This window comes from Eschrichtius robustus, chromosome 3 (genome assembly GCF_028021215.1).
Source record: "Eschrichtius robustus isolate mEscRob2 chromosome 3, mEscRob2.pri, whole genome shotgun sequence".
Classification (NCBI taxonomy): domain Eukaryota; kingdom Metazoa; phylum Chordata; class Mammalia; order Artiodactyla; family Eschrichtiidae; genus Eschrichtius; species Eschrichtius robustus.
In genome coordinates, this window is record NC_090826.1 from 25,765,165 (window position 1) to 25,780,609 (window position 15,445).

Sequence of the window (15,445 nt, forward strand, 5' to 3'; positions counted from 1 at the left end):
AGCCCAGTGTATTCTCTCCCTCGTCCTCAGGGTTCCTAGATAGTCATAGATGTTCACAGCAGGAGGGAAGGGGTGGTGGAGGCGTACCGGAAAAAGCAGCCAGGCGCAAGGCTCTGGGAGCTGAATCATAGCTCCTTCGAGACAGAAACGAGGCTGACGTGAGTATTTGTGCAGAATGACTGGCTCCTTTCGGACCTCCTGGGTCTGCGGCTCCGAGGACTAAAACCCTACTGCATCTTGGGAGTTGGGGTCAGCCCCGGTGCATGGAGGGAAGCGTAGTCCTTTCCCTCCCCTGCCTTCCCAACTCACCCGCCTCGGAGACCGCCTTCGCTCCATCTTTCCCAGCAAGCCCCGCGCGAGCGCCGGCTATTGATTGGCTGCGGCGCTAGCAGGAGGCTCTGCCGGCAGCAGTTATCCAGGGTTTCCGGTACGAGGGCAGAGCGGGCGAAGCCGTTGGGGCGTCGGCGGTGAGGTGCGTACTGCGTCGGCTAGGGGTACGAAGCGAGCAGAGGGTCTGTGGTCCCAGACGCTCCTGGCCGGTGCGAGGAATCGCGCGGATTCCGTGTTAGGGCTCGGGCCGGGGGGCAGGGCTGAGGCCTGTGCGCATGCGCGGGCGGTGCGCGCGCGGCTGGAGGGCGCGCGAAGCGTGGGAGGCTGCGCGCAGGGTAGGGGGGGAGCGGCACGTGGGGCATGGGGGGCGGGGAGGGACCGGGAATCCAGCGCCCCGCCACGTCAGTCCCGGGCCCTGAACCTATCCCGCGCGCGGCCTGTGGTGAGGGGGTCGTGTTGTGCCGGGAAGTGGCTTCAGGAAAAAGGAGGCCTCTCCTCCCTCCCTCCTGGGCGCACCAGGCGCCCGTGACCGACCAGAAACTGGGAGAACCGCTGGCTCCCTCCGGGGAAGGCCGGCCGGTTTGTTTCAAGAAGCTTTGCGCGCCCGGTGTTGGGATTTCTGATCCAGGCTGCGAAGAATTTTAAAGTCTGGAAAATAGCAAGTGTGTTTGTTTCTATAGGATCTGCTCCTAACCTAACATTGCAAACCACAATGAAGAACCAAGACAAAAAGAATGGGTCTGCCAAGCAATCAGGCAACACTTCCAACCCAAAAAACACCCCGGGGCAACCGGAAGCTGGACCCGAGGGAGCCCAGGGGCGGCCCAGCCAGTCGGCTCCTGCAACAGAAGCTGAAGTTTCCACCATCCAGGCTCCAGGGAAGGCTGAGGGTGTGTGCCAGCTCTGCTTTTCCAGCGGGCAGGGGGAGGAGTTTGTGGTGCGCCGGTCCAGCTTCTGGAGTTAGAGGCCAAGGCCACTGTTTACCCAGCAAGGAGGAAATGTAGAATGAGAGGAGGACAGCGCTGAGTCTGTGCAGTCCCCACCGGCTGCTGGGGAGTTGATAGAGGCTCCCACTCTAAGCACAGGGACAGAACTCTCTTGAGAGAAGGCTCTGACAGGATCAAGTCAGGTTGGCAGTCAAATGAGACACCCAACCAGCAAATCCAGGTTACAAACACGTCGTTCACCAGTGGGTAACTGCTGTTTATATTTGAGGCATTTCTGGGACGTTTTTTTCCCCCCACCAGAGAAGGAAGGATTTATTACTTGCAGCAAGTAAGGAGAACGCTTGCTTTCCCAAAGCAGTGTCTCCTCTGGAACTTTTTTTTTTTTGGCGGCACCAGCAGCTTGCGGGATCCTAGTTCCCCAACCAGGAACTCATGCCTCCTGCAATGGAAGCATGGAGTCCTAACCACTGGACCGCCAGGGAATTCCCTGAAACTTTTTTAATGGCAAGAGGTGACATTGGCTGGGAGGAGAAGGGGATGGACTGGATGTAGAGTTCCTGCTACATGGTGCCACCCCTGTGTGTTGGATGGTCTACTTACTTGATTTCTTTTATACTCACAACAAGCGTGGTTGGGCAGTAGTGAGAAATAGTTACATCGTTTTACAGGGAAATAAACTGAGGCTTAGAGAAGTTAGACAACCCAAACCAGTACGTTTGGGCCTGAAAACTCCCAACCAGTGGCATAACATCTTATTTCTCTCTCTGCCCCTCATCCTCTCCTGCTGAAGGAGCACAAGCCAAAACTGCTCAGTCTGGGGCCCTCCGGGATGTCTCTGAGGAGCTGAGCCGCCAGTTGGAAGACATCCTCAGTACATACTGTGTTGACAACAATCAGGGGGGCCCAGGCGAGGATGGGGCACAGGGTGAGCCTGCTGAACCCGAAGATGCAGAGAAGTCCCGGACCTACGCCTCGAGGAATGGGGAGCCCGAGCCAGAGACCCCAGTAGTCAATGGTGAGAAAGAGACTTCCAAGGGGGAGCCGGGCACAGACGAGAGCCGGGCAAGTGACGAGGTCGTAGACCGAGACCACCGAAGGCCACAGGAGAAGAAGAAAGCCAAGGGTCTGGGTGAGCAGAGGGCAGCTACTTGTGAGGCTGGTGAGGGGAGGGAGTTTGGACCTGACATCCTGGGCTAGCCTGCTCTGCCAGGATTCAGAGGAAACCCTACTTCCAGAACTGTCAAACTACGTCGTTTAATCAAAGCCGGGACAGTGGTGCCATAGATAGAGGTGTACAGGTTGTTCACTGCACAAGGGTTTCTGGCCTTGGGAGCAAGCAGGAACCGAAGTCCAACCTGCTCTCTTTGAGAGATGGAAAGTAGGAGTCTTGAGTAGGCAGTCCTGTGCCGGCCAGCACCATTTCTAATTTGCTGTGTGACCTTGGGCAAGACCTTTCTCCTCTCTGGTCCTTAGTTTTCACTCCTCTGCACAGTAAGAGAATTGGACTAGACCGGGGTTGAAAATTCAAATAAGCCAAGCTAGCCAGAGGGCCCCATGAGACCAAGAGAATGCCTCCTTTATCCAAAAGCTTGACTGCCACCTGGTCCCAGTGAGTTGATAGCATGTAAAAACTGTAGCTGCCTTTTTTTTTTTTTTTTTTTTTTTTAGCCAGAAATCTAGAGTTACTATGTGAAATCTCTAGATTTTAATAGTTGGCAACTAATACGATAGGAGCCAAACAGAACCCATCTGTGGGTTGGATTTGGCCTGTGTGCCCATGATTTGCATTCTCTGCATTGATCTCTCAGAGCCTCCCGGGGTTGACACTTAAGGAGCCTGGCACAGTGCTGTGTATGGTGGCCCTCTCTTTGACTCAGGCACAGGCATGGGGGAGTCACTTGGGTGGGGATGGAGGGTTAGTGTGTGTCAGAGAATCAAAGGTGGTATCATCCCCACGTCTTAGTCGCTACTCTCCCACCCTCTACCTGTTGTCCTAATTTAAAGGGGTTTTTTTTTAGTTATTTTAATCTTAGGATCAAATATTGAAAGGTATATTTATTAATTGGGGAGGATAGTCATTTTAAAGTGCACTCTTGGCTGCCTCTGTTGACTGGAGTGCAGTGTTCTTAAGGAGACCTGTTTCTTTTGCATCCTTCCTCTTTCAGAAGGGCCTTCCTTGCATTGAAACAGCACTGACTTCGCAGGTGGGACACCTTTCTTTCACCTGTAGGTAGAGTAGGCAGTTTTTTTTCTCCCACTCGTGGTGCTCACCACGGGGATTTGACAGAGACTCAGTCATTCATTTAATTAGTATTTATTGAGTATGTCCTCTGTGATGGGTACTGGAGAATAGGGGAGGGCTACCTCAAGGCAGAAGAGTGGGCCCAGACCTGAAGGGGGGCCCCCAGAGAAGGGGGTACATGCCTTTGCTCCCTGTGCTTTGCAGGAAAGGAGATCACGTTACTGATGCAGACGTTGAACACACTGAGTACCCCAGAGGAGAAGCTCGCGGCTCTGTGCAAGAAGTATGCTGAGCTGGTCAGTTCTCCCCCTTCTCCTCGTACCCTCCCTGCCCTGGGAGGTCAGCACATTTTTTTTTTTTTTTAATTTATTTATTTATTATTTATTTTTGGCTGCATTGGGTCTTTGTTGCTGCGTGCGGCTTTCTCTAGTTGCGGCGAGCGGGGGCTGCTCTTCATTGCGGTGCGCAGGCTTCTCATTGCAGTGGCTTCTCTTGTTGCGGAGCTTGGGCTGTAGGTGTGCGGGCTTCAGTAGTTGTGGCACACGGGCTCAGTAGTTGTGGCTCGCAGGCTCAGTAGTTGTGGCGCACGGGCTTAGTTGCTCCGTGGCATGTGGGATCTTCCCGGACCAGGGCTTGAACCCGTGTCCCCTGCATTGGCAGGCGGATTCTTAACCACTGCGCCACCAGGGAGGCCCAGCACATTTTTAATTACTCTGAGTCGCATTGTATTTCTCCTGTACAGTGCTGAATAGGCTCATGGGAGGGGACCTGAGCTGGGAGAGGACAGGGTCCGAGGAAGAGGTGAGGGTCTGTGAGGCCAGGGAGCCAGAAGAATTATCTGTCGATAACGAAAAGGCCAGCTTGATTCTAGGAATCATGTTGAGAGAAATGGTGAACGAGGGTCTGTTGCTGAGTATAAGGAGGGGGGTAGCAGGTGGGCTCATCTGAGGGCATGGGTGTCCCGAGAGTTCGGGGAATGTCATGGTCTGAGAGTCTAGCGAGCTTTGAATCTGGAGTCAAAGCTCAGAGAGAAACTGGCATCTGCTGGCTGTGCACCTCTGCTTGCCCTTAGCGTCCATTTCTGTATCCTTGAGCTGGGGCCCTTGGGGTTATTGGGGGCAGTGTGTGAAGCACCCTCATAGTGTCCAGCCTGAGCTGTGGTGGCTAGAGTCGGGTCAGCTCAGGAGACCCTGGGTCCCCACGGCGCTCTTACCTGCCATCCCCATCCCCATCCCCAGCTGGAGGAGCACCGGAACTCCCAGAAGCAGATGAAGCTCCTGCAGAAGAAGCAGAGCCAGCTGGTGCAGGAGAAGGACCACCTGCGTGGCGAGCACAGCAAGGCTGTCCTGGCCCGCAGCAAGCTCGAGAGCCTGTGCCGAGAGCTGCAGCGCCACAACCGCTCCCTCAAGGTGGGCCAGCCGCTTTCCCTGACCTCACACGTCTTTGGTGGCTTTCCCCCTAAAAGCAGCACAGGCTTTCAGCATAGAAAGAGATTTCCCCAATGATGCTGTACTTTAGAGAGCTGCTTGTAACCACTTGACATGCACTTGTATTAGATGAGGTAAAGGCTAAGGTGCTGAAGGAACCTGGATGCAAGGCTTCAGGTTTCTCCATCCCATAGCAGTCCCAGGTGAGCAGCTGGAGGGTGGGGGCCCATCAGTCAGGAGTGCCGGGGCCTACTTCTCCTAGGGTGGGGTCAGTCTGGTTAAGGCCTGGTCATTACTGTGATCTCCAGATAGCTTTTGTATACATATCCTTTATATTTCTTTAAAAATTTGCATCAGTAAATATAAGATATTTTGCAACTTGTTTTGCTCAATTGTATTTTATTTTTTAAAACATTATAAATTTAATATAAATGTGATGTAAGAGATACAGAGGTGACAAAAGTCTAACAAATCAAAGGTAATTGTTGCCCACCCTCCTTACCCCAGTCACAGCAGAAACTAATGGGAAGTAAACCTACTTATATGTAAGTTTAAGTGCAGCCTTCTAACTTTCCTGTCTACATATAAAAGCTTACATAAAGTTTTTTTAATGAAATTATTATACATGTATTGTTTCATAGCCTATTCCATTTTCTCACTTTACACAATGCCTTATCTTTCTCTGTCAGTTTATATAAGCCTATCTTATTCTTTTTAACAGCGTCATTGTATGGATATACTGCATCTGATCAGTACCCTAGTTAATGTGTTTTGTGTCGTTTCCAATTTTTCACTGTTACATATATAGAGCTACAGTGAAAATTCTGTGGTTTTTTTTTTTTTTAATTTATTTATTTATTTATTTTTGGCTGCGTTGGGTCTTCGTTGCTGTGTGCGGGCTTTCTCTAGTTGGCGGCGAGCGGGGGCTACTCTTCCTTGCGGTGCGCAGGCCTCTCATTGCGGTGGCTTCTCTTGCTGCGGAGCCCGGGCTCTAGGCATGCGGGCTTCATTAGTTGTGGCACGTGGGCTCAGTAGTTGTGGCTCACGGGCTCTAGAGCGCAGGCTCAGTAGTTGTGGCGCACAGGCTTAGTTGCTCTGTGGCATGTGGGATCTTCCCGGACCAGGGCTCGAACCCGTGTCCCCTGCATTGGCAGGCGGATTCTTAACCACTGTGCCACCAGGGAAGCCCGAAAATTCTTGTTATATATATCCCTGGCTAATTACATGGAATTTATCCATAGGATAAATCTTAGAAGTGAAATGTCTGGGTCGAAGAATATGCAAATTTTAATAGATGTTGCCAGATCGCCTTCCCACCAACAGTGTCTGAGTGCCTAATTCTGCGCAACCCTGCCAACCGTGGGAAATACTGAATTTTAACTACTTGGTCAGGGGAGGGGGTGTGGGTCAGAGATAGAAGCACATTAAACTGAGACTAATAGGTCTTCCAAATCCTATTCTGAGGCCTGGAGGAGTAGGCCTCAGGAAATCCTGATTTCTTTAGAAAGGCACTTACATGTATGCCTGCATTTTTCTAGGGAGTCTCTGGCTCGATGTCACCTGATATACAGAGGGGTCCATTAGGAGCCCCCATTGCATGACATCTTGGATCCTGGCTACTCCTCACTTGGAGAGCAGGGAGGGCTACTGGGAGAGAACATCCCTGAACTGGTGGGGGAGCCTTGTGAGTCTGGCCAGGGGACAGTGGATGATGGAGCTGGGGCTGACTTCTCTGCCCAGGAAGAAGGCGTGCAGCGGGCCCGGGAGGAGGAGGAGAAACGCAAGGAGGTGACCTCGCACTTCCAGGTGACTCTGAATGACATCCAGCTGCAGATGGAACAGCACAATGAGCGCAATTCCAAGCTGCGCCAGGAGAATGTGGAGCTGGCTGAGAGGCTCAAGAAGCTGATTGAGCAGTACGAGCTACGGGAGGAGGTGAGGGGTCGCCAGGAGACTGTGGGTTCTGGGTGGGTGCCAGTGCCAGGCAGCGCTTTCTAGGCTTCATCCCTTCACCCATTCTCCCTCCTTTCCTCGGGAGGGGAGTGATGTTGTACATCCTCATGTAGATGAGGGCTGAGGTGTTGAGAAGAGACTCGCCTGTGGCCACACAATCGTGGGTCCACAGCGCCTCGTCCTAAACGGTAGGGCCAGGTGTCTTTTGGAATTGGAACTGTCCACGTTTTAGACTAGAGTTATGTTCAAGGACTGGGTATTACGTAGCGCCCCCAGCAGGGCCTTGTGGCAGCACCCCCAAATCAGACACGTTAACGCTTATGCAATTAAACTTCTGAGTATTCTCGCCTAGGTTTATAATTAACCTTAACAATGCTTATTAGCCTTACAAGTTTATCTGCTTGCTTAGGGCAATTTCAGTTTTCAGAGTATTTTAGAATTTGAGGAGCTGGAACTGTGTTCAGTGATCGACTCTAGGGGCTGTGTCCTCTGGTTACTTGCTGCTCTGCTGCCCCTGCCACCTGAAAGGGCAGGATATCACTCCCTTGGCTGGTGTTGGTTGCTGCCCCAGGCGCTCAGATCCCTCTCTTTGGGTCCCCACACGCCAGTCACTTGGTGTTCTGGGCTTCTGTTTCTTTGTTGTGAACAGGGAGATTGGCAGCTACCTTACAGGGCTGGACCAGGCCCCTTCCTAGACCCTGGGGTGTGGTGGTGGGTGGGATGGGCAAGACGCTGCCCTCTTGGGCTCACCGTCCAGTGTAGTGATCCTGTGTGCAGGGCCTGGAGGGGCCTTCCCCAACCCACCTCTTCTCCTGTGCTTCATCCTCTGGGATGAAGGCTGGTTTGAGAGGAGTTGGTTTGGTTCTTGTCCCTCAGCGCTGAGAGACATGGAGGCTTCCTGAGCCACCAGAGTGAGGCACCTACTTCAAGAAGCTGAGGCCCCTCTTCCTCTTCCCTCTCCTTTCCCCCTGGTTCTCCCTGTGGGACTGGAGGTGCACCCCGTCCCCAGTCAGATTCAGGCACTCCCATCCTGCCCCACAAGCCTCCTGACCGTAGATCACAGGTGACTGAAATTCATCGTGTCTCAAACTAGACGTGTCTCGAAGCCACCTTCTCTTCCCCCATCCAAAAAATACATCCCATTCTCCACCTCCCTGTTTTCAATTGCTTTGACCTTTGAAGTAGCACTCATGTTTATCACCTTCTCTCCGTCACTGTTTTGTCACCTGGTCTCAGTTCCCGGGGCTCCTCCAGTAGTCAGGACAGCCATTCCTCGGGATCCACACATCTAATCTTCACCTACAGATACAGCAGATTTCTGCCAACTGAACTAAGCTGTTACGTTGGTAGAGATGTCGTGTTTGCCCTTTCTTCTCATTTACAAGGGAGTTGGGCTCCAGAAGTAAGGGTTCTCAGTCCAATGGAGTACGTAATCTTTCTTAAGGCTAGAGATTTGAGTGTATTTATTTCTTGGCTTCCTGGGAGCTGATCTCATCCTTAAACCCCTGTGCTCACTCTGGACTGACTCAATGGGAAAGACACAAGGTGAGGTTGGGCAGTAGACCTTCCAGGGACTTGGGGCCCACATCCTATGGGACACGTGGGAGTCCAGCATGTCAGACTGAGGTGGCAGGCTGGCAGTGCCCTGGTCTCTGCACGTGGGGCATCCCTGCAGCCACTGGGCCTCCCTGAGAAAGGGAGCTCCTGACAGATGGACCCCTCCCATGATGCTTTCCTGCAGCACATTGACAAAGTCTTCAAACACAAGGACCTACAGCAGCAGCTGGTGGACGCCAAGCTCCAGCAGGCCCAGGAGATGCTGAAGGAGGCAGAGGAGAGGCACCAGCGGGAGAAGGATTTTGTGAGGCTCAGGCCCCAGGGGTGGGGGGCTGGGAGGAGGCAGGTTGGGTTCTGGCTCAGCTTATAGTCAAGTTTGTACGGGAGAGGTTGCGGTCTGGTCAGACCACGGCACTGCTTCCTCAGACACCAGTCTGAGAGCAGGAAGCCTCGATGGGTTATGGTGCATGTGGCGAAGAAAATCCAGATGTAGCCTCTGGGGGCTTCTGATGGGATCTGGGGTCCTGTCTCGGAACTAGCTCCTCAAAGAGGCTGTGGAGTCCCAGAGGATGTGCGAGCTGATGAAGCAGCAGGAGACCCACCTGAAACAGCAGGTGAGACTGTGTAGCCTCCCCCTGTGCCTTCGTGGTCCCCACGCTGAGCCCCATCCTGTGGGGAGGGAAATGGAACCCTCATTCTAGGACCACCTTGACTCCTGTGTGACCTTCCTAAGCCTTTGTTCTCTCTGGACCCGCCCAGCACCTGTGTGGTGGTGACCAGGTGGCTAGGTGAGCTCGAAGTACTCGGCTCCTAGTCAGAATTGTTGTGATGCTTTTGAGGAGGTGGGGACGGAATGGGTGATTTCAATTACATAAGTTAGACTTCATTCTGGAAGAAAAGTTTGAAAACAAACATAAAAGAAAATACAAGTCACCCCCAAATCCTACTTTTTAGTCTTAACATCTTAGATTATATCCTTCCAAATATATGGTTTTTGTTTTGTTTTAAAGAAAACTGGTATCTCAGCAGAGTTGGGTCACAGGGCCAAGGGTGAGTGTGAGTGTGTTGACCAGAAGTGCCCTCCAGAGAAACCCAGTCTTACTTGTGGGCTTCTTTCTCACCCAGCTTGCCCTGTACACGGAGAAGTTTGAAGAGTTCCAGAACACTCTTTCCAAAAGCAGTGAGGTGTTCACCACATTCAAACAGGAGATGGAAAAGGTAACAGTGGTCCAGACTGGGTGTGGCTGCAGGGGCACAGCTGCTTCATTCAGAGTTGAACACTGGGCCTGCCTTCAGGAAGCCCCCTCCCTGGAGTGCTTCACGGGGTGCTGTTTACAGTAATAGTATGATTGAGACCATAAGTAGGGTCTGGGTGGGCTGTATTTAACTGGAGACACCCTGGGGTGGCACAGAAGGCACTGACCGCGCCCAGTAATACCTTGCCCCCTTGGGATCGTTCCCCACTTTGGAGACACAGATGCACAGACAGCCTGGCCCCCTGACCATTTCCTTTTATGTGTCACATAACCCAGATGACTAAGAAGATCAAGAAGCTGGAAAAAGAAACCACCATGTACCGGTCCCGGTGGGAGAGCAGCAACAAGGCCTTGCTTGAGATGGCCGAGGAGGTGCGCTGAGTGTGACCTGCATCTGGGGTGGGGGTGTGCGGCTGTTGAGTACTGGGCCCTCTCCTGTACGTTCTACTGAGAAGTGATGCAGCTGCCATGAGGTGGAGCTGGGATTCACGTACACGTCCATCCAAGTCCAAAGGCACTGTCGGCTGTCTCCCCAAGGGAGGTGGTGAGCTTAGTGATAGGTCTGTAGGGGAAGCAAAGAGAGCAGATGGAAGAAAGGAGGAAAGGAGCAGAAAAAACAAGGGGTGCCAGTGATGCGCATAGCTTGCATGCAGATGCAGAGCTGCCCAGATAATTTGATTTTGTGGCTTGAGATGTAGGAGGAGAAAATAACTAATTGATGGAGAGGCTGCTGTGTGCCAGACCCTGCTGAGTGTTTAGATGTGCCAGTTCATTGAGCTCTCTTGAGATCTGTGAGGGTGACATTAGTAGTCCAGTTTAACAGATAAGGCAGTAGGCTCAAAAGCCAAGTACTTTGCTAAGGCCATCTGGTGGATAAACAGAGGAATCCATTGTCTCCAAGCCATGCCCCTTCTCTACACCACACTGCCCCCAACCGACAGCCAAGTCTCAGCATAAACCAGGGCTGTTTACTTGAAAGGGGCCAGCTTTTTTACTCTGGTCGGTGCCCAGCGTTGTTAAAGTGTGAATGTTTTCTACCAAGTGGGAGTGTTGGGTGGGGCGTTGATGACATGGAACTGAAGGCCCTATTTCTCTCCCTAGAAAACACTCCGGGACAAAGAGCTGGAGGGCCTGCAGGTGAAAATACAGCGGCTGGAGAAGCTGTGTCGGGCACTGCAGTCAGAGCGCAATGACCTGAACAAGAGGGTGCAGGACCTAAGTGCTGGAGGCCAGGCTCGCCTCACTGACAGCGGCCCTGAGCGAAGGCCAGAGGCTGCCAATACCTCCAAGGAACAGGGTGGCGAGGGCCCCAGGGTCCAAGCACCTAGCTCCCCAAGGGTCACAGAAGCTCCTTGCTGCCCCGGAGCACCGAGCATGGAAGCATCAGGCCAAACGGGGCCCCAGGAACCTGCCTCCATCACTGCCTAGGGAGCTGGGAAGGGAGCGAGCAGCCCAGCCAGGCCTGGCCCACGTGAGGCTCCCGCCGCTGAGGCCCAGGGTGCTGTGACCTGGCTGGCATCTGACTCTTTGCAGTTTTGGATTTTGTGGGTCAGTTTTACGTACATATGGCATATGTGCAAGGCCTCATACATTTATATCTGTAAGTGTAAAACGGGCTTGCATCGGAGGTGGGGGTGTGTACAGATGAAGTCAGTGGCTCTTCTGTGAGCTGAAGAGTCTTAAAGCGGAGTTGTCGTCTGTGGCTGCCGTCACAGTAAGCTGGCAGGAGAAGTGATTTGAGCGTTTCCCTGCCCAATTTGAGGCTCAGCCCCTCCCTCCCTGCTACCTTCAGGGCTCATGACAGGTGACACGCCCAGGCCATGACTATGTTCTCCTGTTAGCGGGACTTGGGCAGCTCTGGCTCTCCTAGCTCTCCTGGAAACTCCTTTGCTTCTCTTAACCTGGAAAAGGGGTCGCCAGGCAGAGCATTGACAAGGCACTCAGAGCCAGCGATCAGACTGCTTCCCTACCTAGGACAAGGGACCTGGAGCATGTTCTGTGCAGGAGGATGTGCTGGTAGGGAGCCCCTCAGCTTCCCCTGCTCTCCGGTAGTGCCAGGACCAGGCCAATGATGCTTCGCAGTAGCCTTATCATTCACAGGTGCCTCTCTAGCCTGCACAAATGATTGACAAGAGATCACCAAAAGGATTCTTTCTGAAGGTTTTTGGGTTTTGTTCTGTTTCCTTTGTTTTTGTTTTGGTTTTGCACATGACAGTGTTTGTTTTGAGGGTCTTCTGAGGAAGAAGGGGTGCTATGGTGGTGGTGCCTGGGTCCCTGGCCTCCAGTGCCCCACCCCCCTCACCACCCCACCTGGCACCTTTGCCATGTTGGTGCTGAGGTTTCCTGCTTGATGAAGTCAGATTGTTTGTTTATAGTAAGAGAAAGGAAAGGGCTTCTGATGGCTTTGTCACAAGCTTACAATCCTGGGAGGCCACTGCTGATGCCACCACCACTGTCTCCATGCAGCAGTTGCTGGGCCCCGGGTCCAGCTGTCCCTTTGGCTTCATGAGTCTGTTTCTGCTTCCTGCACCCACACCGCCAATGTGCACTCTTGAGGTTTGCCGTGATTCTGTTGCCCAAGTAGTAACAGCTGTGATATGTCCCCCTTGGCATCCCACTTCTTCCTGTGTGGGAGCCCCCAGCTCTTGTCTGACAGCTAATGGATAAGAATGAGACTCAGCCATTGACTGAGCCCCAGAAGTCCACAGAATGGCTGCAGATAGTTGTGTCTGTTTTCTTCTCTACCCCCACTCCCACCCCTCATACATGCTACTCTATACTCTGAAAGTCCTGCTGGTGGCAGACTTGCCAGTGTATTAGTCTTTGTACAGAACAATGTTCTGGAACAGCAGAATGAGTCTTGGGTCAGGAAGCAGGGCTATGCTGCGTTTGGGGTCCTATAACCCCATCTCCAGCTGGGCCTCAGCTTCAGTGTAGCTGAGGGAGCCACAGACCAAGATGGATCGGAGGGTTGAGTTTTTGCTTCTTGCTGTATTTCCTTGAAGTTAATTCATTATCTTATAAGTCCCTTCATCTTCCACAAATAGCCCGCTCTTTTCAGCCCTTAACTTAAATCCCTCGGATAATTAGGTTCATGAAGAGTGTTAAGTACTCCTGAATTATGTTAGGACTTAGACCAGAGATGGCAAATGAATGGCACAGCATTTCCCCTCTTCCCCCCCATGGTAGGTACCACTAATCTGCTTTGGAGTATTTCCTGCTAAATCCCTGGTATATCCTCATTTCTCAAGATTGCCCCAGCAACCAGTATAAGTGTTGAGACCTATTTGCCATACCTGGCTGAGATACTATGCTGAGGAACGTAAGAGCTGCCAACCCCATACGGGGTTTGCTGGGCTAAGGAAGTACGGGGAAGAGATGGAAGTTTCTGCCTGCCCCCTTCAAAACGAGCAGGAAGGCCTGCAGTGACCCACATGATTGCCTGCCCCACTTCAGCTACCTCTTAAAGCCCATAGTGTTGGTGGGGAGGGGACTGTTGGAGCCCAGTGTGGTGTGGGAAATTATAGCCCTCAGAAACCAAGTCTAGCTGCTGAGGATCTACAGTGAGCAAGGTGGCCCCAGCTGTGCAGGGTAGAACCTCTGCTCTCACCTCCAGCTGCCTGTCTCTAGGCATCCAGGCTAGGCTATAACTGGGGATCCCATTCTTCTTCCTGTCCGTTGACCAAATCTTAACCGATCACTACAGCTGCTTTGCTTGCTCTGCTTTCCAAAGTCAGCCCAGGTTCCTTGGTGCTGCCCACACCGGCCAGGGTCCTGGGCCAGATGAAGAGGTGGCCTATCCATGAGTGAAGACCAGTTCCTTCCTCCCTGGGGCAGGTCTCATGCCCATGACCTCAGTTTTAGGACCAAGAGCTGTGTTGGTTTCTTAGATTGCTAGCTTTTCCTCCAGGGGACCACAGCAGGTGAGGCTCTGCTGACAGTAATTTGTGCTCAGGGTCTTGTCCAGCTGAGAGCTTCATGTACACCAGATTCTGAGAGGTGTCAGCAGCACTTTTAAAAAATTTTGTTTTCCGTGAGGTTTTTGGACCATGGGCTGCGCTCAGGCACTTTCTATAAGAGAATGTTATGTCTGTAAAAATGGTTATTTCCCCTCCTCCACCCCCACCCTGGTGGCCCTTCGGAGGGCTGACCAAAAGGCCAGTGGAGCTGCCCTGGTGTCTGTGGGGGAGGGCCGAGGCCTGCTGAGTTGTTTCTCCAGCTGCTGCTCCAGCCCTCCCACCTTGCACAGCACAGAGGAGGTCATCCTAGGGACATCCAGGCACCCGCCTGGGGGAAGGGTGCTGCCTTCTGTCCCTGCAACTGCTTCCCTTATGGCCCAACCTGGCTGTCCAGATTTGTTTGAAGCTGTGCTGACAGCTTTTTTTGTCTCCGTTTGGTATTCACAACAGCCAGGGACTTGATTTTGATGTATTTTAAAACCACATTAAATAAAGAGTCTGTTGCCTTAACTTTTTTCTCTCCTGACCTTTGTAGTCATTTGCTGCTTCTGGATCCATCCAGCCACACTAATGTGTCTACATCTGCTACGAAGTCTCTGGCTCTGCCTTCCAGCAGTCACCGCAGGCTCAGGACACTAGCAAATCCACTTCAGCTGCCTGAGTGGAGCCTTTGGCAAAGTTGGTGTGATGCTCATCATATATATATGATTTTTCTCAATCGAAAGTTCCCTGTCAAAAACAAAAAATTGTCCTTGTTCCCTGAGGGTTTACAGGCTAGTGAGGGGGAAAGGTGCTTTTAGATACAGAAAGGTTGGTTGTGCTATGGGAGCATGGGAGAGGTCCTGTTCCCTTCAGCAAGGGGATAGAATTGGATCCTGGAAGGGCCTTAGGACCCAAAGGGCAAGTGGAAGTTTGACATTTAGTGAGGAAGTGGTTGACTTAATGCAGGTGCACAAGAGGGTGGTGGGAGATGAGGCAGGGGCCAAATCACCACGAGCCTGTGTGCCAGGTTAAGGAATTCAGGCTAGATCCAGGGGACACGGGGAACCGCATAAGTTGTTTAAATTGGAAATCGGTCGAGTCCATGAGGAAGGCAAAAAGCAAGGAGACCAGAGAGTTGGGCATAGGCCAATGGGGGCCCAAATTAAGATGAGGGGACACTGTCATCACTGCCACTGGGGGCTGTCTGCCATGTATAGCATCCTTTTGGCACTGGCCCACCCAAGGGAATACACAGGAACCTCTAGGTTCCTTTGATTCCTTTCCTTGTCATTCCATGACAAGACCCAAACTGCACATAGTCCTTAAGAATGGGCTGTTTCTAACTCCTGCTCACCCACCCCAAGGCTAGGTGTAAAAGTTGAGACTCCTTTAAGGGAGACATCCTACTGGTGGCCTCACCCAGCACCCTGTTCTCTGTCCTCCCTGGGCTGATCTGGCACAAAGGATTATATATGAATGCCCCCCAAATGGCAGAGACAAACTGCCTTTCCCTCCAGGCCTCCACAGGCAGATATGTCCACGCTGGCTGTGACAATCCCCACAAAACCTCTGCCCCTTCAGGCCAGGATCCTAATGGGTTGATATGTTTCTGTGCCGGCCACATGGGTTGGTTCCAGTTAAATATCCTTTGGAGGAGGTCCGGGGAGACTGCCACAATTCTTGGAGCTCCAGATGAAAGCAGCTCTGAGAATAACTTCACCCTAGAGGTGCTCCTGGACTCTCTGCCACTTTCCTGGAGGAGCCTTTGTGCCACTCTCTAGCAGCCCTTGTA

The 15,445-nt window shown here is 52.4% G+C and overlaps 1 protein-coding gene across 1 annotated transcript; it reads left to right on the plus strand.

Moving 5' to 3' along the window:
• The first annotated feature begins 367 nt into the window (after nucleotides 1–367).
• On the plus strand, nucleotides 368–14,181 carry TXLNA (taxilin alpha). Its single transcript, XM_068539391.1, has 11 exons — nucleotides 368–472; nucleotides 1,011–1,220; nucleotides 2,068–2,406; nucleotides 3,724–3,815; nucleotides 4,758–4,928; nucleotides 6,687–6,881; nucleotides 8,641–8,760; nucleotides 8,996–9,070; nucleotides 9,582–9,674; nucleotides 9,989–10,084; nucleotides 10,814–14,181. Exons 2-11 carry the CDS (start codon nucleotides 1,043–1,045, stop codon nucleotides 11,138–11,140), a joined length of 1,686 nt encoding a protein of 561 aa, XP_068395492.1. The 5' UTR covers nucleotides 368–472; nucleotides 1,011–1,042; the 3' UTR covers nucleotides 11,141–14,181.
• Nucleotides 14,182–15,445: the final 1,264 nt, after the last annotated feature.